This window comes from Falco biarmicus, chromosome 8 (assembly GCF_023638135.1).
Source record: "Falco biarmicus isolate bFalBia1 chromosome 8, bFalBia1.pri, whole genome shotgun sequence".
In the NCBI taxonomy this organism is placed as follows: Eukaryota; Metazoa; Chordata; class Aves; order Falconiformes; family Falconidae; genus Falco; species Falco biarmicus.
This window is the reverse complement of record NC_079295.1, coordinates 15000078-15023403: the sequence shown is the minus strand read 5'-3', so window position 1 is coordinate 15023403 and position 23326 is coordinate 15000078. Positions and strand designations below refer to the sequence as shown.

The 23326-nt window shown below is 43.7% G+C and overlaps 1 protein-coding gene across 3 annotated transcripts in view; it reads left to right on the top strand.

Moving 5' to 3' along the window:
* The first annotated feature begins 1791 nt into the window (after positions 1-1791).
* The window catches only part of CREB1 (cAMP responsive element binding protein 1), a 40875-nt gene continuing 19340 nt past the window's right edge, over positions 1792-23326 (top strand). Inside the window, exons 1-3 of one of the 3 annotated variants that reach the window (XM_056348656.1) lie at positions 1792-2138; positions 20027-20083; positions 21163-21284. In XM_056348656.1, the coding sequence (XP_056204631.1) occupies positions 21171-21284 (114 nt within the window). In that variant the 5' untranslated portion in view covers positions 1792-2138; positions 20027-20083; positions 21163-21170. The remainder of the gene's footprint in view (positions 2139-20026; positions 20084-21162; positions 21285-23326) is intronic. The other 2 variants (XM_056348657.1, XM_056348658.1) reach the window with 2 other exon arrangements.

The following is a 23326-nucleotide window of genomic DNA, read 5'->3' as shown; positions in this document are numbered from 1 at the left end:
CATCAAGTTAAGAGTTATCAAGCTAAGCTCAAGGAGAACCAAACGGTTAAGAGACTAAACAAAAAATTGTTTGAGCTATGTGTGAACTATCCTAACTAGCATACTAAAAGATCCACCCTGGAGCAAAGCAAGCCCCCTACCAACAAAGCCCTCTCCCCACAGAACATGCCCTGTGTACCTTTACGCGGAGAGGAGGCTTATAAGAAATGATGAAAATGAAGTGTGCCTAAACTAAAGATAATTGTAAACAATTGTTCAAAGTGTACAAGAAGTTTTACTGTGCGTTAGGAGGTGTGCTGGCTTTGCAGGGTTACCTCCTAGTACCCACCTCCGTCCAGGCCTGCCATTAAACAAGCATATTGGCTCCATGTGCATCAGCTCTTGCACACCGGGTGAAGAACCCAGATTTAGGATATAGGATAACAGATGAAACTCAGAGTGAGTAAAATCAGTTCGACCTTCTTGAGAAAACAGGGCTTGACAAGAGGAAAACTAATGTAAACCACACACCAGTATCACCGGACTGCACGGTGGCCTGGCAGCAGGTAGGATCGCTGGGTGGCTGTGCCATGTGGCTGCAAAGACGAACCACATTTGGAGCTTCAAATCTTGTTGTGTAGTGCCATCTTGAGGTTTTGTGAAACGAAAAGTAGCTTCTCCAAGGCTTTCTATAGTTTTTATCTGGTTGTAGTTCCAGCAGTTCATTCTTCAGGGTGGATGGTCAGGTGGATGTGATCACCTGTGTGTGTGTGGGAAGCGGCGGAGCCGGGGCTGGCCTGGCCCCGCTGCAGCTCCACGGCAGCATCAATGCTGAAAAACCTCCACTAGGAAAAGTCCACCTACCCAGCGTCCAAAATCCCCAGCGACAGACACCACACGGGCACTGCCGATGGGGTCAAGGGCCACAGAATGCAGCTGCTCCTCTTCAATGATGAGATACAAACCCGCATCTCATCCCCTTCCCGGCCGTGACACCTGTCCCTGCGGAGAGGTGGCGAGGCATGGGGCCGGCGCCATGGTGCAGCCTGCCGCCTCGGCCACAGCCGCTCCGAAAACGCCGGTGTTACAGCGTCAGTGCCAATGCAGGCTTGTCCCCTCAGCGCTGGTGGAGGCCTGTTGCTCAGGGCTGCGGGATGTCACAGGGATACTTGCGTGGCGATGGAGCAGCAGGCACCCCGGGCCTGGTTCTGGGCTGCCAGGGCTGGCCGCAGGGCCAGCAAGGGCCGGGCGCAGGACCGAAGTCGAGCCCCGGAGGGAAAACCAGGCAATGGAGGAAGGTTTGGAGGAGCCACCTGAAGGAGATGAGCGCTTCCCCACGTAGGGAGGGGGTGGTGGGGATGCCCGGCTGCCGGGAGGCAGCGAGGAAGGGCAGGATGGCTTGTCACCCACCATGTTGGGCCTGCGAAGACCAGGGACGCTTGGCTCGAGGGGTGGGAACCGGGGGCCTGAGGAAGCCCCCTTCCCCAGGCGGCCCGGCAGCGGGGCACCCGGGGAGGGGACCCGGGAGGGCGGCACGTCTCCCGGGGTGCCAGTCCGTGCGCCCGGACGCGCACGGCGAGCTCGGAAGGGCCGGCGCCCCCGGGGCGGGGGGCGTCCCTGGGGCAGACGGGCCCGCGCTCGGCCTCCCGCGCGGCTCAGCCATTTCCGTGAGCGCTCGCGGCTTTCCGGCCTCCTCGGCTCGGCTGCCGCGCCCGGCGGGAGCGCGCGCCCCCCCGCAGCCCTGCTCGGTGCTTTCCGCGCGGGCCGCCCCGGGCGGAAACGCCGTTCGCGCCTTCGCGGGGCCGCTCGGCTCTTTCCGCCGCCCCTCCGGGGCGCTTCGTTCGTTTCCGCGGTCGCTCGGCTCTTTCCGCGGGGGCCGGCCGCGCGCTCGGCCGTTCCCGCCGCCTGCCGGGCGCTCGGCGTTTTCCGTGAGCGCTCGGCGTTTTCCGTGCGGGCCGCGGCGCGCTCGGCGCTTGCTCCCTGGCTGGCGCTCCTCAGTCGGCCGCTGCCTGCCTGTCGCCGGGCTGGGAGCGCCTGTGTGTGTGTGAGTGACGCGGCGGAGGTGTAGTTTGACGCGGTGTGTTACGTGGGGGAGAGAATAAAACTGCGGCGAGATCCTAGGCGCGAACGAAAGCAGTGACGGAGCAGCCTGGTAACCGGTAAGAGGAGGAAGGCGCCCAGCAAACAGGGGCGGGGGGGAGGGAAGGAAATGGAGCCCGGCGGGGACCAGGGGAGCCGCCGGGCGGCAGGACGCGGGGGCCCGGCCTTGCACCGCCCGCGGGAGGGGCGCCCGCTTTAAAGATGGAGCCGAGCCCTGCAACATCCCCGCCGCCGCCGCGCCGCGAACAAAGGATAATGGCGGATGGGAGCCGGCCCCGGCGGCGGCGGCGGCCGCCACGGCCGGGCGGCGGCGGCGGCGACTCTGGCGGCAGCCAGCGGCGGCGCTCACCGCGGCGGGGAAGGGGGATCGCGCCCCCCGGCCCCAGGAGGAGGCGGCGGAGGAAGACGACGAGGGGGGAGCGGCGGCGGCGGGGGGTGGCCGGCACCCACCCGCGCCCCCTCCCCGCGCCGCCCTCCGTGTGCGCCCCGCGGCCTCCCCCCGGCGCTGCCCGCCTGGCTCGGCGGCGGCCCCGGGCGCGGCCTCCCGGCCGGCGCGGCCCCACCGGGCTCCGGGGCCGGCCGCCGCGGCGGCGGGGCGGGCGGGCAGCCCTCCTGCGGGGCCGCCCCGGCCCCCCGCGCCCGCCGCTCCGCGCCCGGCCGGTTTCGCTTCCCCGGTGACCCGAATGCGCTGTATAAATAAATAAACAGACTCTTGCCGTGGTGGAAGCGAGTGCGTGGGGCGCTCCTAGGCTCTGTAACACGCTCCCAGGCTCTGTAACGAGAAGTTTTTAATAAAATCTGCATGGACGCTCGGGCCGGCGCTCGGTCTGGTGGTTTGCTTTCATTTGCAGCGCGGGGCAGGGCCGCCGCGCCGGGCGGCTGCGGAGGGGCCGGGGCGCCCGGTCAGCCACGCCGCGCTCCGCCGGCCGCTCGGAGGGGAGCGCCTTCAGCCCGGTGCACTTACCGGGAACGGCGGTGCCGACCCCAGCAGCCTTGCTGCTTTCCCGGCGGTATTTTTAACCCACGGTGAGCTCGAGCCCGGCCGCGGCTGGTAAATCTCGGTTTGGGATTTGCTTTTGCCGGTCTTGCACGGGCTCCCGGGTGCTGCGCAGCCGGCAGGATTTGACCTCTATCCCGGCTTTAGCAGCAAATGTCAGCTCGGCTGCCGGCTTCCACCGGCCTGGTCCTGCCGCAGCCGTGGGGCTTTTTCCCCCCTTCCATTGCCTAGGAGAGAAGCCGTTGTTTTGGCTTCATTTCTACTGTCAGAACCTGCATATCTGCTTTTTTGGGCATAGTAGTAAGTAAAAACGATGTGGCAGTCTTAAAAAACCTTTTAACCAAAGATTGTTAGCACCTCTCAAACGTGTGGAAGGATACCAAAATTTCGTTGGCCATATGACTTTTCTTCCCAGAAAGCTGGGGGCTTTTCTTAATTTTATTTTGTTCTCCCTCTTAAATGTTGAAGTGTCTGCACGTAATCTGCTGCTGGAATAACACCTGTCATGAATATTTCCCCCCCCTCCCCGGCCCCAGCCCTGCGGTTAGAAGCAAGTTTCCTATTTCTTAAATAAAGGACTAGAGACTTACTTAGGAATATCGGATATCTCTGTTCAGTCCCTTGTGACCACTGAACACTATTTCAGAATACAGGAATTTTGAGATTCTACTTGTTCCCTTTCCCTGTATCAACAAATGTGTTGTTTTTTTTAAAGTGTGAAGTCACTGACATAAGTTTTTATTCAAGACGTATATTTGTGATTCACATGTGTAGATAGGCCTGTCCTTCCTTGTATGTGAATTTCCATTTTCTGACACTTCCACCAGTTCTTTTGAAGTAAAGGCCGAAGGTGCTCCACATCACTTCAGAGTAATACCAACATGAGAAGAGGTTTTCTAAAGTTGTAGTTGATTAATAGGCATCTGAGGACTTCAGTAAGCAATGTAGCTGCTATTAGTGATTAAAGAGAGTGTAGTAGTTGGTGTATTTCATTCATTCTTGGTTCAATGGAATATGCACTTTATTTTAAATACAAAAATGACAGTAAATTCTTGCATGTTTTTTGTAGCTTTAAAACACAGCATTTTATTTTATTCTATTTCATAATAGAGGGGAAGACTTTCAGATCCGTATTTTCTGATACAGTTCTATTTCCTTACCAGCTATGTATCCTCACAGATCAGAGAGAAAAGGGAACAGGGAGGTGGTTGTGTATTTGCTAAGCATCACTTACAGGTGACCCAAAATGAAATATTTGCATGTAGGAAAGAAGAGCGTAATCATTTTTAATGCTTAAGTTTCATTGATAGAACATCAGTGTTTAGATTAGTACTCTCAGCTTTGTGTCTAAATGTGCAGTAAATTGTCTGCAGCTGATCTCTATATTTTTTTTTTCCCTTCTATACTTCCGGCCATAAGGGTGTCTGCTACACTGGGTGAAAAAAAAACGCAAAAACCAACAAACCGAAGGTCTGAAAGGGGAGAGGGGTCTGCTGATACAGAAAATTTAGAAGCATCTCATTTAGACTGTCAAGTCATCAATCTATCTATTTCCTGGAAGCCTACACCAGCGTAGCTATTGCTGGTACTGATGTCAAATATAAAATACTCTGTAGTAGCTGATCGTATTCTGGAAAGTAGCTGTTCTGCTGCAGTAAGAAGCAAATGACCTCTTCTTGCCGAAGTGCAGCAACAGCTCTGTAGGTGCAGATTTTGATAGCAGACAAGGTCCTGACGAGGGGTTTCTGGTGACACCCTTTTGAAACAAATGGGATATTCACACTTCACCTCTATTTTGGGATCTCTGGAAGCAAGTCGAGATCAGTTACTCATGTCACACTTCTCAAGGCTTTTGTGCAGTGAGAAGGCCATGCTAGCTTTCTGCCACTAATCTAAGGTTACTTTCATGGGACATGACAGCAATCCTCATCCACAGGAACAACCCTGCTGAATTCAGTTTGAGCCCTCTGGTGCCCTACCTGCGTACAGTTAGTTTCGTGACAAGGCAGTGATTCTTCTCTGAATCAAAAATTGTGTTGCCTCATCTGCAGTCTGTGTGATCATATTTCATGGTAATTATGAAAACCTGAGCAATCTGCAGTTACCTTTGTACACCACTCAGCATGAAGGCATTGATAACTCTTTTCTTCTTCACAATTTTTAGATTGCTTGGTTGTACCGCAATTAAGAAGGTGAGTGAGAACAAATACGGCACCTTCCATTTTTCCATGTTTCTAAAATAGCCTTTCAGCTGTACAGGAGATGAAGATGTGCCGGGGTCTAGTTGGTCTTCTAGGTAAAAAAGCATTTGAAAACAGACAAGGGTTTTCTCATTCTGTGCTGCTCCTGTTTTTCTCTGGCAGTGCTGGATTTAGAATATCCCATGCAAAGTGGACAGAATAGGAAACTAGGTGGTGGAGGAACCACGTAAAGGAAAGAGGGTAGAAATTTGGAGGAAGTGTGTTCCTATTTGGATCAATGTATATGTTTTATATATAGGTAAAACATATACATACATACAAGTTTAAAGCAGCACTGATGCTTGTTAGGTCAGTGATTTTGAGCAAAGTGCATAGGTACAGTGTTTCTTTTACTGCTTAAGATAATAAGCATACCTTTTTTTTCTCCTGAGAGTATTGTGAGATTTGATGTTTGTCATAAATCAAGGCCATTAGGTGAAAGATGGAAAAGTATTTTGAAAGACAGGAGAGTCCTGACAGTTGCTGTTTTGGTTTTCATTGCATTTCAGTCAATCTCTGACATGAGACTGTGCTAGCTACTTTAGGCAGAGCTGCAGGAAGCATTATAATGAACTATTTTGAAGCTACCTTCATGCAGGAAGCTGAAAAAAATGTCTGCCCTTGATGTTTTCACACTTTGGAGGGGAGAGTTCAAGTGATGTGTAAAAATCTCTGATCCTCTAAGTGTTGTTCCAGTGATAGCTTGTTTGGTCAATGAGGTTATTGGCAAATTTTTTTTCCCTTCATTTAGAAGAACTGTAAAGCTGGGTCATATTTTCCTCTTTTGGCAGAAACTTTTTCAGATAGCTTTCTAAACTTAGGAAAGATCAGGTTCTTTTCTTGAGCAGACTCAAAAAAACCCCCAACCTAACCTGAGAAATCCAAGAATTTCTGAAGTTTGTCTACTGCCTGATGGACTGAAACCATAGTGCCACACACCTTTTTTTGACAGTAATATTGGCTGAAGCATACTCCATGTCTGGTGATTTTTTCATGTCTTCTCCATTGCACCAGTACAGATGTTTGGGCTACTGCATGGCAGGCCTGACGGGAAACAGTCCAGCAGGGTGAGGGCTGGGGAGCCTGATTATTTGTCACCTGGATCATTCCCTCCCCTGGTTGCTGCATGGCTGCACAGTAGCTGTACCAGCATAATCAGGGGAAGGAATGGGGCTGGAATGAGCAGAAAGATGAGGGCAGCTCAAACAGCAGTGCTGCTAAACAAGAAAATGCAGCCTACGTAAAAAAAAATTAAATTATCGCTGTGTTTATAACTAAGCTGGATGACATAGGTCCTGTTGTGGTTCTTCTTGCTGCAGCCCTGGATCATTTAGCTAAGTTTAAGTTTTCATGTGCGCTAAATGGGAGCAAATGAACATGAGCAGCAGCCTTTCCCAAACTTTAATATCATGTATACATACTGTTCATTGTGCTACTTATTTACTTGGCTTAAATACCTTTTGTGTGTTTTTTTTTAACGTCTGTCATGTTCATTTCCTCAGTCCTGTTCTCATGTGTTTTGTTCTAACTTCTAACCTCCTGTTGCTGTTCTCTGCAGCTCTTTGCCACAACTTCTTAATCATTTCTCCAGCAACTCTGCAGCCTCCTGTGACATTTTGGTTCCAATAATAGCATGCACTTTTCTGATAGGTGCTACCCTTACTTTTCTCTTGTTCACTACTGCTGTTGCAGTATCAATTGAATTTTGCTTTCCCTTGCACCTTTCCTAGGGCTTGAATGTAAAATCTTTTCTCATTTAGCTTATCTTTCATACCCCATGGAATAATGGATGGCAAACATTATTTTCTTGCCTTTTTCTGATAACTCTTCTTCTGGCTCTCTGTAGCTGGCCCGGCCTCAGACTCTGCTGGTGCCTGTCCATTCCTCCAAGTGACATGCAATATGAGCAGGGTTTGTAAATTTATGCCTTTGTAGATTGCAGAGAGCTTTCTCTTAAAAAAGAAAGCCTAGGGTGTTACTGTAAAAGTAGGACCCCTGCCTGTCTTCGTGAAGGTCGTCCAAATCTTTCTCTCTTGTGCTGATAGGAAAATTCTGGGTGATACCAAGGGAGGGAAGATGTGGAAAAGGGCACTGTGTACTAATGCCGCAGCATAATACCAACAGAACAAGTCTGTTGCTGTGGTTTCATCTGAGCTGGTAAACTGTGTGTGTCTCTCAGGAGACAGACATCATACTCCTTCCTGCTGGCCTCCTCCTGGCTGTATGGTATTCAGCCATCCCTTACATTGGCTGTAGTGTTGATTGTATGTAAGGTCTAATGAGCCAGTTCAAATCACTAACCCAGGAGAAAACTGTGCTTTTTTGTTAGGTTAGTTGTCTCCTCTGTGAGTGAGCTGAATTGGTTGGTGATTGAGATGCTGTAAGCACCAGCACTGGTGCAAGTTCGCGGGGGGAGTATATGGAGAGGGTGAAGGGGGACGCAACTTCCTTCAGCATCAAAAAGCTGGGTCATCAAACGCATCTTGGGGAACTGCAGCGCATCCATGATCCACAGTGAAAGAAGGAAGAGAAAGGCTCTGTCCATGGTGATGAGAGCCACATCAGTTTGTCACAGCTGGGAAAGCTAGAACACAGTGTCTCAGTTGAAGGAAAAAAAAAAACAGGGAGGGGAAGTTTCCCTCTTGAAAACCTGGTGACAGCTGTGTGATTAAATTGGCTACTCCTTACCAGAAGCAGGTTTGGGTCCTCTCAAGAGGTTGGATCAGTGTAACTCCTGGGTCCTTTTCTTTATGAGAAGCCTTGTCAGGTGGGGAGAATTATACGTAACATTTCTTTAACCAAGCCCAAGTTGAAAAATGAAGCTCCAGAAGGGGTCCAGATCCAACCCGGTGGTGGAAATGCTGTCAGTTGGCCCAAGGCGTGTGGGTGGTGAGCTCGTGTTAGTTTCCTTTTTACTGTAAACTGTAAACAGGCCTGTCTTCCTGATTTTAAAATAATAATTGTGGCTGAAACTACTAGCATGAAAATTTGGAGTGTATAATCAATGCACATTATCCTGGGATGGGTAGAGGAAGAAGTATGTTACCTGCTGCAGACAACTGCTTTGTCAGCGATATGGCTGTTTGAAAAACGCATCTCTCTGCCCAATCCTCAGAAAGCTAATGTTGACTCTGTAAAAAAGAATCATCCTGTTTCCAGCCTCCCACTCTTAAGTGGAGTCATCATCAAATCAAATCATCATAATCAAATCACAGAATATAGATGTTTTCTTTTCTTCAGCATCTTTGTTAACTTCCCACAGTCTTATGACACTTGTACCCCATGATTTGATCTACCTTGCTTTCATTGGCGGGCCTGGCTGCAGCAGGGTAGGCTCTGCTCCACCTTCCCTGTTCCAGCTCCTGTGCCAGTAGCATCAGTATGGTTGTCTGTGAGGCAGTGACATGAACTGGATCAGAGAACTGGTCCAGGATAAAAATAAGTTGTCTTTTCTGGTCTATCTGTAGGGCAAATTAGTTGCCCAGTCCCATTTACTGCACAGCCTCAGAGGCAGCTGTAAAGGTATGCGTAAGAGGGAATCCAGAGAAAAGCAGAGCCTGAGCTGGCAGTGCTGCCAGCAGAAATGCTTGTAAGACTGTAGCTGCAGTGGGCAAAATGGGGGGTTTCTTTTGTGTGCAACACACTGATGCAAAACATGGATTCTGTTTCTTTCTCTGGCTGTTTCTGGTTCATCACTGGCTCCCGTTGCTTATTCAGGGTCATCATTCTGCCCTTCAGTGTTACCAGCAAGTCACATCTCTGTTCCATGGAGACAGGTGTGTTGCCCACAGGTAATGCAGGTCTTAAACTCCGATTAAGTATTTGAGAACCAAGATAAATTGTGCTGGAGGTGATACTTATGCAGAGTAGGTCTGCCTGGCAGGTATATGAGAGGTCTTTCTCATTTAAGAAGCTCTCCTGCACTGTCCAGACAAATATGAAAATACATGAAAATAAATCAGAATCCACTCAGTTGGTAACATTAGTCAAAATTATTTTACTACAAAATTTGTAGCATTTACTACAAACTTCTGTTTCAGTTGGTTTTTAGGGAGAGGGCTAGTCATAGATTTAATTTTGGTGTGTTAAGCAAGATGTGCCTGCTGTTGCTTCAAGACTAATTGGCCAAGCAACAGTGATTTCAATATGACCAGTAAAGCCAGAGCAATTTTAGGATATAAAATATATCTAAGTCTGAGCTGTGGCTTAAGCCTCAAATCTTTTGGGTTTAATGTTGCAATAAATTTTGTGAATAGGATGCATTCAAGAGTTGGACAAGGGCAAGGTTTGTAAGGAAGTGCCGTTTTTCTTGTGCATACCTGGGCATACTCTACGGTAGCACTCCCAACTGCAGAAAAAATTCAAAGGTTTTCACTTACTTGAGACAGTTGAAGCAAAAAAATAGTCTATATTGCCTGTTAAGAAAGAAACAAAGCGATTAAACCATAACAGAAATATGTTGTTTGTACAGATACAGGTTATTTTGAATTTCAGGCATTTGACTTTATAAGTGGTAAATGTCAGCTTTGTATAAATAGTTCAGTCTATCTTACTTTCAGATGACCATTTCTAAAGATAATCAATAAAACAGTGAAAGTATTGGTCTGAAACATCTATTTTGTTGTGGTTTCTTTCTGAACTCACTAGAAGTGTTGAGGTTTTTTTAATTAAGAATTTCCAATGTTTACCAAGTTATATAACTTCGAGCTCTTATACTATGGGTTGAACTCTAAAAATACTACGTATGTTCCAAGCATCAAACAGAATGAACAATGTTTGTTTTAATAGTTTATGCCTATAAAGCTTGCAGCGTAAATACATGAAATGGCATTTTTTAATTAATTAATCCTTTAGTCACTGTCACTCAGAGGTGGGTTAGAAATGCTAGCAGTGGAGCTGTCCCTTCTCACCAACAGACAGAATCTCAGCACAGACACAAATTCTACCTAAAATTCTCTTGTCAAGTTTAACTACGCTGCTAATAATACCTGAAACTCCATGCCTATCCTGAATTTCTTAACTGATTTGGTAGCTTTCTGAAACAGAAGAATGGTATAAAAACAAGTGTGAACTGTATCACTTTGGGATTCCAGCGTCAGACCCTTTTCGATCTGCAGTATTTTGCTGAGGTGACCCACAGTGTTTAAATCTCAGGCTTTTTTTGTTTAATTTTTACATGAACAAACCAAATGGATGATGACATTCAGATATCTAATTTGACCAAACAGAAAACTTTACCTCCTGACAGTTAGCCTCCTCTTTATAGAATGGAAAAGGAAACATTTACTTTATTCATGGGAGAGTCCCCTGAATTTCTGGGACTTTCCAGAAAATTAAATTTCAGAATATATTTTTAATTCATAATGCATTAGAGTGTCATCTTTAATCAGTGTAATCTTTAAGAACCTTCAGTCTATTCTTATGCTGTTCTGATAAATGTGATGCATCTGTTAATATTTTCACACTGTAAAATTAACAGAGACTGTGGAAACATTATTTTGGAATAGAAAGATCTCAGGTAATAATAAACATGCTTATATGCTTATCTGTCTTTAGCACATTCCTGCATGTGCTTCCATTAAATCATACCTGGTAGGTAATTTAAATTGTTACAATTAAGGAAACACCTGTATGGAGGTAATTCCTTTCTCTGTTACAGGTGTAAGATTACTGTATGTTGTATTCTTGTCCCTTGGGCTTGGAGCACTCAGGTTAACCAGACTGATATGAATCTGTGTAATGCAGTTGTTTTTAGGTTTTAATAAGTTGTTCCTGATTTGCTCTGAGCACCAAAAGAGAGCTGGATAATCTTCTATATAATTTCAGAGTAGCTTTAGCTTTGTTCACTTAAGCATTTGTCATGTACCCAGTGATCAAGACTGCATGAATCTGTACCACATATATAGAGCAAATCCTATGCAGGAGACACTTTTGAAAAATACCTTCATCTTAACAACATCATAGTCCTACTTCACTCTTTCTATGAGACCGGCTCTGTTGAGCAGTTAGTCATGGCTCCTGCAGTTTGCTGAGAACAAGTTTTAGTAGTTTCCCCACCTCAGAGTTAGCAATTTTTTTAAAATATGAGTATTTGTAGAGTCTCTCCCTACAGAGTTGCATGCTGCCAGAGGTTTGGGATTGCAGCAGTTCCTCCAGCTGATGCCTCTGACGTGGGATGTTTAAAGGTTGCTTGTCATGTGGACAGAGATCCTTAGAACATGTCAAGCCATTGTCAAATACGTCTTGCAGCATTTAGGTGGTTCTTATTCTGCCAGAATGAATGATGGGGCAGTGAAAGACAGTAAGAGGCAGAAACCCATGTGGAGGAGAACAAGTATGATCTGTCTGAATTGCTGTGGCAGGTAAAGTGGAAACCTCAAGTCCTGACAGGTCTACCTAGTGGAAAAAAGGAAAATACGCACCTTCTTAGATGGGTCTTAACCTGGCTAACTTGGCATAATTTTCTGCTCCGAACACTTCCATTGGTGGTAGGGACACAGTCCTCTTTTCCACCATCATCTCCCATTTTCTTCTTGTCACTGAAGAAGGAGAAGGTCTCTGTCTGCTTGCAGAATCAGCTCTCCTTTCTGTCACTCTGGACTGCCTTAGTTCTTCTGCTTGAACACCTTCACAAGCCAGTGTTTGTTATGAAAGGAGGTGGCCCAAAAGGCTCTGCTTGTTGACCAGCGCAGCAGGATAAATTATTTGGCATACGTAGATAGCTGGGTGGCACCAGAGCACTGTTTCTCATTTGCTCACTGTGCCAGCCAGGTTCAACCTACCTTCTTACACAGGGGTCATGTCGCTGCTTTAGCATGGCACTGAGCCCAAGCTAACTACCCGTACTAAGAGGTAGGGTGTACCAGCTTGGGCACAGGGCCTCATGAGCAGAACAGAGATGTTTATCGTACCCATTGCTGTACTTGCATCACTTAGGTTCAGGCTGCGTTAATACACCCCATGGCTTTTAGATGAGTGCTGGTTCATGTCCAGCAAGCTTTCACCACAGGCTGAGCAGGTGTCGTCCCCACCTTGCAGCATGAGGTACCTGCTGTTTGCAGAAGTCAACACTGCTGGTGAACTGCAGCGCCTAGCAGCATCACAGGGGCTCCTCTTTTGGAGAAACAGACAAACAGACAGACAGACAAAGATACTTCACTAATCTTAGTACCGATGTAATCATATCTTCCTATTTTATTAAATACTGCCATCAGACTAGTGTGTAGTCACAGTTTAGCATTGAAGTTAGAAGTGCAAGTATGAGAAGTGGCTGGCTTCATGTCAGTGCAGTCAGTTGTGCTGAGAGGTCAGCTTCAGGTCTCATGCAGTCATTCATTCCTCAGTTCTCCACTTGCTGCTGTTTAAGTCAAAAGCAAAAGGAGAGTTTGACAAGGGCCAAAAATTAAACCTCGTCATGTGTGGCTATGCTGATTATTTGCTAGGCCTGTTCCAACTGCAAAGAGCTTGTTTCTGGAGTTCATCGTGTATCAGTGGGAGCGTTAGCTCCCGGTTGCCATTATGAAAAATCATTTGCTGCCTGTATTTTATGTGGTGTTTAAGATGTCTGCACACAAATTACACTGTTCAGATATGCTGTTCTGATAATTTTTGTTAAGTAACCAGCAGCTACACATTGCGAAGTGAGCCGCAGTGCTTTCAGCAGATACGTGGAGAAGAGAGGCACTTATTTTGACAATTTCACATGGTTTCATTTTTGTGAAAGGAAAACTTCTTTCTATAGTTACTAGGAGTTGCAAGAAATCAGCATAGATTGAAAACTAGGTGCTTTTTATGTTCTAAAAATAATGTTGGAGAACAGATGGTAAGCTGTAGTAAAGTGTGGTCACTTTGTATGTAAATACTGTGCATAAATATGGTATTGGCAACAAGTGTGTAAGAACTACAAAATGTGCTGAATTCTCAGAAATGAGCAAGTTCTCATTAAGTCCTCGTGAACTGATTGTAGATACTGCCCAGGACATCCTTAAAATACCTGGTTTCTCTCAAATTCAGTTTGCAGATATCTTTCAGCTTTTTTGTTTTGGTCTGGGTTTTACTACACGTATTCACTACAGGTGTTTATAAGTAGTTACAATAATTCTGTCCTATGTTAAGGATCACAGGTGTAAAGTATGTGAATTAGTCTTTTAATACTGTAAGTGCATTCAGTATGAAGACAGAGCATTTATAATTAGAACGTATTTATAGAATCGGTTTTCAGTAATCATAGTAGTAGTTACCCAATGATTTTATAACCTTTCCTGGATTTGTTTTGACATTTTGTTTTGTCTAAGTGAAGTCTGACAGTATTTTGGGGGAATTTCTGAATGGAAGGGGGTAAGACAGTGGAGAGGCATTTGTTTGCTTTTCATTGTTAACGCCTTAGGAGATTATTCCTCTGGTCTATCCACTCAGCCCCTTTGCAGAACTGGTGTATTCACATAAGACCTATCCCAACTATTAGATAAAGTTAGGGAAAAGGTGGGGTTTGTAAATACATATTATCAGTAGAATTAAAATAAGTAGTTTTGTTCTTTCTAAGCTGGCTTCACCTTTACTTTTAGTGCCCAGTTCACAGTCTCAAAAGGAAAGGTTGTAGTTCAGTTAGGTTCCTTAATTCTATATTGAGCAAGAAAAGGCAGCATAGATTAAACATGATTTAAATAATGTGCGTGTAGCAAGTACTTTTTGGATGCTCTTGTATTTGTTCATAGAATCTGTGATGCAAGAAATAATTTGTAGTTAATTGTTGTCACAATCTCTTAAAAAGCTTGAGGGCAGAAACACTAGATACTAGTAAAATGGCAAGAGCGTGGAGTCAAATCAGAAAAATCAATCAGTGAAGTGTTTATAAGCAACTTTCACTTGCACACCTTACCTGTGCATACTGATTCACCATCTACGTGATAAATATCAGCTTTCTTGTGTTACGCTAACAGAAGACAGTATCTAGACATGATCACTGATTTGGGTGCTCCCTGCTGTAGCTGTGAGATCAGGTGTTTGGTCTTCTGCCCTTGTTTTAATGTGCTACTGCTTTTTCTTTAGTGAAAGGGAGATTGAGCATGCAACACAACTGATTTGTTCCGGTACTTTAGTCATTTACATACCTGAATCTGTTAAGTATGAGAAATTTTAACTGACTTTGGAAGTACAGCTACAACTGCACTAGAAGTTTTGTTGGAAAAGTCATGAGCCAGAAAAGTTTCTTACACATAATCAAGGCTCCTGGTTGCATTTCTTCTGTGATCTGTATGAAAATAACTACATCATTTGCCTTTCTTGCATTGGCTGTTACACCATGTATTCAGTCAGCAAAGAGTTGTCAGAAACTTCTCAGAGTGTCATCTTGGTGGAGACAGAAGTGGGACTAGAGGTATTACGTTCAGGTGATGGTCTGATTCTGCTTTGTGCAAGATCTCTTTACAGTGAGATTCAGTTTTTCTTGGAAGTTCAAGATCAAATACTTCAACTTCAGTGACAAGAAGAATATTTCCAGCTTTTTATTCTTCGGTTTGCCTGGCAGATTGCTGTGTGTGAATGCAAATAATCTCTGCAAATACTCTTCCCCATTTTTGATGTTTTCAGTGGAGTTGGTTGTCGAGGCCATTCTTTTACTTCCACTTCCACTCGGTTTGCCAGGCCCTTGCCCAGCCGTGACCCAGAAGCTGGCATGATCGTTGAGTGTCTATGTGGTGACTCGTTCAGAGAAGTGGTAAAAGGTAGATTTAAGACAAAGCAGCAAACAGGTTGTGTTCACAGTGTGATGCACAGTCCTGTCACCCGGAGGAGAGGGCAGGAGGAGCAAATACCCAGGGTGCAGCGGCAGGGGCAGTGCCAGCTTGGGATGACAGAGAAGCTCTGACATAAATTGCAGCTCCTGTGCCAACCCACTGTAGTCGTTAGCGACAGAGAGAGATAATTATGGGCCTGTCTTGTCCTTTTGAGCATTTATTACTGGTTATTTGAAGTCCCATGTGTTAGCTGTAAATAAAATTATTTTTCGCTCAATGTTTTCAGTCTGGCAGCCATTGAATGGAGTTCATAAAGTGGCTGTTGAGCTGCAGCTGAAAGGGCTGCAGATGCTACAAGGTAACAGTGGAAATGTTTCAGATTTCATGTGAATGTTCTCGGTACTTACACTGGAAAGGTGAAAACAAATAATAGCACACGAGTGGGGTTTGATGACCCTTTCAGTCCTTTCATGGTGGATCTGTGGCTTTATAAAGCCACACGTAGTAAATACAGAGTGAGTCAGATTCCTGGAACTTTGGACCGTGGAGCTGTATTTGCTTCCTGCACAATTGTACTGGCATGCCTGCTATGAATAAAGCCGAATACAGGGCTTGAGAAGCAGGCATTGCCTCCATTTCCCTTCCCTCAGCCCCCTTGCTGCCCCAGTCCTTCGCTGCCATAAGCAGCTGGGTGGCTGAGTATTGAACTGGATCGGGAACCTGATGTGGCTGCAGGTGACGGCTGGTGAATGTCTGAGGATGTTGCACAAGTTGGTCTCCAGGTGGGCGTAAGTTTGTTGGGTCTCTGCTCTGCACTGTTTTTGGAGGCTGTCATGTTGTTCTTCAAAACCTGGGTGTGTAATTCAATAAAATAAAACCAGAATTTGTATCTAGCTATGGAAGAGAAGGAGACTTTAAAGTGTGTCAGTTGGTAAAGCTGTGCTCGCTTGTGAGCGGGCTGTGGCAGTACGTCTGAGGTGTAAAGCGAACTGTGTTGCCTCAAGGTGTAGTTATGTTGTATGGCCAATAACTGTCAGTGTAAGCATTAACTGATAACTGAATTGTCACCATATCACTAAAGACAGAAAAGGAAGGCTTGCAGGGAGAGGTAGTATGTTTTACTGTGCCAGCTGTACCACTGAAAAGCACAGAAAGCTTTGGGGCATTCATTTGCGTTTTTAAGGATTAGAGATTGATTTAAATCCTGACTCATGATGATTTGTCTTCCTTTCAGATCTGCACTTTTTTTGGTATGAAATAACCATAATTTGGGATATTCTTGGGTATTGTTATCCATGTGCATGTCTTAACACCTGTTTGAATCCTGATAACTTGCTTAGCAGCAGCAGCATCAGTGCTCTATTTGTGCAGTACATAAAGTATCAGTTTTCATAATATTTAATACATATTTGTAAGTTTTCATTTTCATACTTTTAAATTTGTCACCTTTCATCTTTGCTGTTCTTATAATCAGACAGTGAATGTTTCAAGTTTACATACCCTGTTACCAATATAAATTATTTTTTATTGTTTGAAGCATTTTTCTCTTTGGAGTAAGTATTGTATTTCTATCTGGTCTCTTCATACAGCAGATTTTCATTGCCCCAAATTTTTGCTTTCTCTGCACACCCAGGTTCCACAGAACTCATTTTGAAGATGGCTCCTAATGTCTGTACTGTCATCCAGCTGATGTATAGGGTCCATCTATACAAACAAAATTTTTAAACATTACCCTGTCTCTTATTACTGTTGCAGTGTACCACTTCAGCTTTTCTTACCATGGATGCATGTTAAGCAGAAATCTGAAGTGAACTATCTGTAGTAATGCCCAGGCCCCCTTTCCAAGTTTACACAACTAACAAGACAGATTTATTCAGATTTTTCTACAGTGTGCCGTTCCATTTCCCTGCAATCTGCAACTGTTTGTGTTTATTAGCATCTGTCTTCAGCTATCATGGTGTAAATTGAGCTAGTATAGTTAGTTGTCTTCCACTGAACTTCTTTCTCCCAGTCCTGATTTGGCTAAAACAAATTACTGGGTGTCAGCTGAATGTTTAGCTTTTTGGCTTTTCACCTTCAGAGTTTCAAATCATTAGTAAGCACATTATTAAGAAAGTATTAGTAAGTATAATAATAGCTGCTTTGAACTAATAAAGAAAAATGTGTATTACATAGAAGTCATGAGTTAAACCATCTCTAACCAGGTGATCTCATCAGCTCTCTTAACCTGTGTTCAGAGTTCATAGCCGAGTTGCTTTAGGCAAGCATACTCTGGTTTTCCAACTCTGGTTGTTAACAGCTAACTGTTCAGTTAGTTTCATTTAGAATACTTGGTTCAAGATGAACTACAGCAGTTATTTATTTTTCCTCAAAGTGGGAGTACAGGTACTCTCCTGACAAGATGGAAAGTAACCTGGAAGCAGGGAGGGATGAGAAGAAGGTGTGCTCCCTCTGCTCCTGTATGCGCTCCCTGCCTTGGACACATGTTCCCCACTGGGACACTTTCAGATCCCTGCTTCCCTTCGAGATGTCGAGGTGTGGTGGCTGCCAGGGAAATCAGTGCCTGGGAGCAGGGTGGGCCACTGTGAACAGGGCAGGAGGAGCAAAAGGATGGTGCGGTGGGGTGGGCTTGAGGACCCACAGCGGTACTGGTCAGCGAAGTTTGTCTAGTCTAGGGGTATATGAGAGCTTAGAAAGGAGGTAGAAAGATTGGCATTCATTTGTAGGTGTGGGGAGGTTAAGGTTTCAAACCAAACATCATTTCATCTGTTACATTGTAAATTACAAGAACTAATAGGAATTGACAGCCTTAATTTCAGCCATCCTGGTCTTAATCTGAACACACAATTTACTAAGTATTTATGTTCTAGGTGCCTGCTCTTATATATCTTGGCAATCTTAATCATACTGTACTGTTAAAGTTAAAAATAAAACAATGTAGTAATCATTGTATCTGGAATATGATGTTGTGATGCTAAAAAATTGATTCTTTCTTTTCCTCACAAGTTACCGTAAAAGGTAGTAGTGAAGGTGTTAGAATACAAATAATGTGATCTGTAAGTGCAAGGTAAATGGAACCAAATTCAAGAGTACTTAGAGCTTGTGAATAACACGAGACTAAGAGCTTATCCAAAAACTACAAGTAATGTTGGACACTCATTTAAACTGCATGTGTTAAGGTGTAAATCTTGCAGGCAGCTTCCTGCATTGTTTGGTGCTTACTGTACATTATGAGGAGGTTCCCTTTAGGTGTTTGCAAGTCACGTTAAGAATTTGATTGCCGACATTTTGGTGTTGTAGAGGAGGGAGCACCCCAAAATGCTAATGTTTTTGCTGATTGCATATGCAAAAGATGATGCAAGTATGTAAACCAAGCTTGTAAAACCAGAGGTCCTTTGCTGAATAGCGTGTGAGAGAATTGGAAAGTCTTCCTAGGAAAATACTGCATTTATCAGCAGGAATTTGGCAACATCTACCTTTGCAAACATTGCTAAATACCTGATTCAAGAGACTTCTCACTTGCACATTTCATCTATCTCTAATTCCATTTGTATAGCAACTGACTCCATACTGGAGTAATGGTTTCTATCAGCAAACAAAAGCATTATTAGTTTTGAAACATACTCGAATTTGTAGCTGGGGAATTGTTTTTAAAGTTCTTTTCAGATACTTGGCTGGGAGATGTTGCGAAAGATCTGCTCCTCAAATGGTTCCGATGAGGTAGTGTTTTGGCTGGAGTCACCATGATACATGCATCGGAATTGGGAAAAAGTTGTTGATTTTCTTACCTTGGACCAAACTGGCTGATAGTTGCAAAAAAGTGATAAAACCAGATATCTCTTTAAAAATTATAAAAATCGAAGAAACCTACAGTAGTCTGGTTTGTAGTTTGCACTTGTGAAAATGCGGAATGCTCAAAAATGTGGTGTATAATAGAAGACTAAGACTGTTACAGTACAACTGGTGTGTTAAAGTTCTGATAGAAAGCCACTTAAACTGCTGTCATTAATGAAGTCTTTAAGAACTGTTTGGTAATATATATTGCAAATAGTAATAGTGCATGGGTTTTCTTTTGTGCTTTCTGGGAGATGAAATGCAGCACAGAGATTTGGTACAGTAGGAAAGAAGGGGGGGACACAGGCTGTTCTTGAAACTCTTATAAAAATAGTAACATCTAGACTACTTAAAATGCAGTGAGTTTACAATTAATTTCTTTCATGGCCAGTTTACCAGTATATGCATAGAGGTAGAGTATTGTTTATCTGTGAGCATTTGTCAGACTAATACCTAGTTTATGTGGGACAAAAATCATGGCAACAGGGAGAGGCATAACAAAATCCCAGGTGCTTAGAGGAATTTTAATTACTTTTTCCAAAAATTTCTAAATTGTATGTCACTGTTTTTAAGGAAAATCAGGTTTAATTCTTTTCCTTCTTTTCATTTCCTAAGAATTTTTAAAATTGTGTTGGAACTAAATATTTGGTACTTAAACATTTCACTGTTCACACACACACACGCTCATTTGAACAGTGACTTTCAATACTAAACATACGGACTTTGATTTGTATATATTGACTTGCTTTCTTTTGATGTGAGATGCAGCTACTGCTTTGAAATGCTGTTTTATCTTTTTTTGATTAGTGATCGTTTACTGTAAGACAGAATTCCACATTATACTCTGGATTGAAGTGTGACTCTACTGCTTTAGGCAACACATCTCCAAAGAGTATTCTGTTTCCTGTAATACTGTAGTATAGTCTGCACCGAAATGGAAGTTTCCCTGACTTTGTGTTTAAAATGAAATGTCTTGAATGTGGTCATGGTACTACCACCTGTATTGACACTTCTAAGTCTTTTCCCGGGGAGGGGCGAGGGGGGTGGTGGTGGTGGTGGTGGTGGCAGTAAAGTTTAGCAAAGAGAGGCGCATTTCTCCTTCTTTCCACCTTTCTTCTAATCTGAGCATCCTCTGCCTGCAGGCTCTTCCCCAAAGCAGAAATGCTCTACTGGTTGTTTTGCTCCAGCGCTGAAGACAGGTATGTGCTGCCCTAGGGTAGCCAGAGGCCTGAGTAGGTTGGGCAGCACAGGGTGGGACACAGAATAAATATTGTGGCTATGGACATTCTTAGTATTTGACATTTGGAGTTCTGTATAATACAATGGTATTGCTGTATCACCATTGGGAGCATTTCCTTGTATTTTGAAGTAATTTTTTATATATTAAATCTTTCCATACCAGTATTTAGAGAAGATCTGAAAAGTAATTTTTGCAGATCAGTGCAGGATTTAACATTCATTGCACTCTGCCTACATGCATGGTTTTGGAAGTTATGCAACCTCTTTTTTTATAGAGTTTCGTGTTATGGTGATCTCAGCTTGCTCAGTTATTGCTTAGAAATATAAGTGTATTAGGAGCTATATATGATAGAAAACCTAGGTCATGACAAACTACTATGTACCTCTAAATACAAAAACATCTATTCGCAGTAAGGTTCAAGTAGAAATGGCTTCCATCATTTACGTATACTGACTTTAAAACTGCTGAGTAGAGAAGACTAAGTTGCTGTGACATAGGGCTGTACACAGTCTGGTTGTGGAAAGAATTTGCATGGAGATGTTGCATATTTAGTTCAGACAGAAGAAGACTGAAAACTAAATGCCCAACACAGAAGCAATTGCTATTGGTTATCTGCAAACTGCAGTTGCGGGGGAGAGGGAGGGCTGTAGCAGGGCATCTTGTCACCTTGGCACTGAAGGAGCACCCTTCCTGACAGACTGCCGGTTGTTATTCCAAATTCCGGGGGTACTAGATCATCATAGTGCGATTGCTCAAGCAATTTTTTTAAGATGAGCAAAATGCATTTTTTCTGATCTCATTATTGGAGGAGACTGGGCCTGTTTTTCAGAAACATTACACGCAGAAAAATCAACCTGAGAGGCAGACACCTGGCATGAAAAACATTTGCCTGAATGCTAATAGTTTGGCAACAGTTTAATAAGCAAATGAAAACAGTATGTAGTAATGGGAACTCAGCTGCAGTGATTGCTACCAGATCCACCAAGAATAATGGACTTGCATACCAACCCAGACTTACGACAAATATTGTGATTGTAGGTAACTAAATGACCATGGAATCTGGAGCAGAGAACCAGCAGAGTGGAGATGCAGCCGTTACAGAGGCAGAAACCCAACAGATGACAGTACAGGCACAACCACAGATTGCAACGTTAGCCCAGGTATAAAATCATACGGTGTAATAGTTTTACCTATTGGATAATTTTTTTAAAAGGGTTAATGTCTGCTCATGGGCCTGAGAGAAGGTTCCATTGATATGATTCTGAAACAGGTGCAATGTATAGTTCCTTTAATATTTGTCTTCACATTTTTAAAGCAGTAGAGATTTTTAACTTCCCATCACACTAGGCTGGTTTTAGTCCTGAAGAACTGTATGTGTGTAAACTGTAATGTTAATAGAATAATGAATGAAAATATTTCTAGCATTCTTTACCACAACCATACACTGAAAGGTATTTTTTTCAAAACATGTAATTTACTGTCTTTTTCATATTGACTGGATTGTTTTGCTGTTATGCTTTTTGTTAGAAACTTGTCTATAGCAGTCAGTTTAATTCTGAAGAGAAGAAACCAAAAATATAGATAAATAATGCAGCAAATACAGCATCTTACCAGAAAGGATTAGTATTATAAACATTATAATCAAGTGGAACAAGCTGGCATTTGACAGCTCATGTTATCCTGTTGTCACCAGAATTTCACAGAATTGTTGGCTGTTTAGAGAGACAGTAGTAGATCGTTTATTATCCTCCAGTTATTTTGGAGAGACAAGAAATGCAATCCCAGCTACATCTCTAATTTTGGAACCTGGTTTCATTCCTGGATACAGTGATGGTTGGCAGAAGCAACTCCATTGTGTAAATGAGTACAGAATTTGTTCATCTCTCTTCTGTAACCATTTAATTTTAAAACTGTTTGCAGTCCACTAAGAACAAACAGGTTTTTTATATCTCGGGAGTTTGGGGAATTGAGTGTCTTGTAAGTGGCACAAGTGTTAAATCACTTAGCATTTTATAAATTATTAAAGTCATTGCACCTTTCGGTAAACCAGAGCTATTATACTTCCATTCAAGTGATAGTATAGGGGTTGGAGCTGTTAAAATGCACAGGGTGATTTTGTTGAGTGAAGCTGTAGTGTGAATTTACAGGCCACCAGCTGCCCTGCACCAGCTTGCCTCTTTGGGCAGTGTTCTCACTGTCTAACTTAGGCACAGGATGTAGGTGGTGCGAATAACACTTCAGTGTGAACTGGGTGGAAGTAGTTTATTACTCTTGCAAAACCAGTAAACTGCTTCTCGCTTGCTATGCATTAAGATTTAGTCCAGAGAAGCAAGAATGTTTTAAATTCTTGTGTTAACATACTAACCTCCAGGCAGCTGAATTTACAAGTATGTAGTGGGTTGAATGCAGTTTACTCGGGCAAAATTACCCTGGTACTTGAATGAGAATTTTTCCAAGTAAGAAAAATCTGTACAGCTATGGTTAAAATCCATGTGAACCACAAAGAATGATGTTATGTTTTTCCTGATTTCCTCTGTTGTCATTCACTGTATTATTTGCACCTTAGCTGTTCCCCTGGCTTTATATTCCTTGTGAAGGTGATGAACAGTCTAAACATAATTCTTTGCCTTGTTCACATTGGTGTTACATTATTACAATATTTTTGATACATGAAATGGCAGTGTTTGGCATTAGGGAGTGTCCTCGGAGGCTTAGACAAATCTAAATAACTAATTATGTCAATTTAGTTCTTCCATTATCTCTTGTAAGGTCACCCCTCTTGTAAGCTTAGTTTAATTGCTGCATTTTTACTGAGTTCAGGGTAGTTTTCAGAGTCAAAAGGAAACTCGTTCCAGTTCCACAAGGTATGAGTCAGAGACATCTGCGGAAGTTACACTCTGCTGTTGGCTTAATCCGACCACAGAGTGGCCTCCAGTTGATCAGCTTTGCTGTCATTGCCAGGGACGGTTTAGTCAGACATGCATTATTAAAAAGGTTGCTTGGTAAAGGAATATCATTTGCCAGAGGGAAGTGCGCGCATGTTAATCTCAGCCCGGGTTTCTCTCAGATGTGAGTTAAGTACCACCGTGTAATGCTGCAGCTGTTTTCCTGAAAAAGGAAGGTAAAGGCAAACACAGATTTGTGGATTTGGGAGAGACATACGTGGAGGAGAGAGGTCTACATGTAATTCCCTTTATTTTTG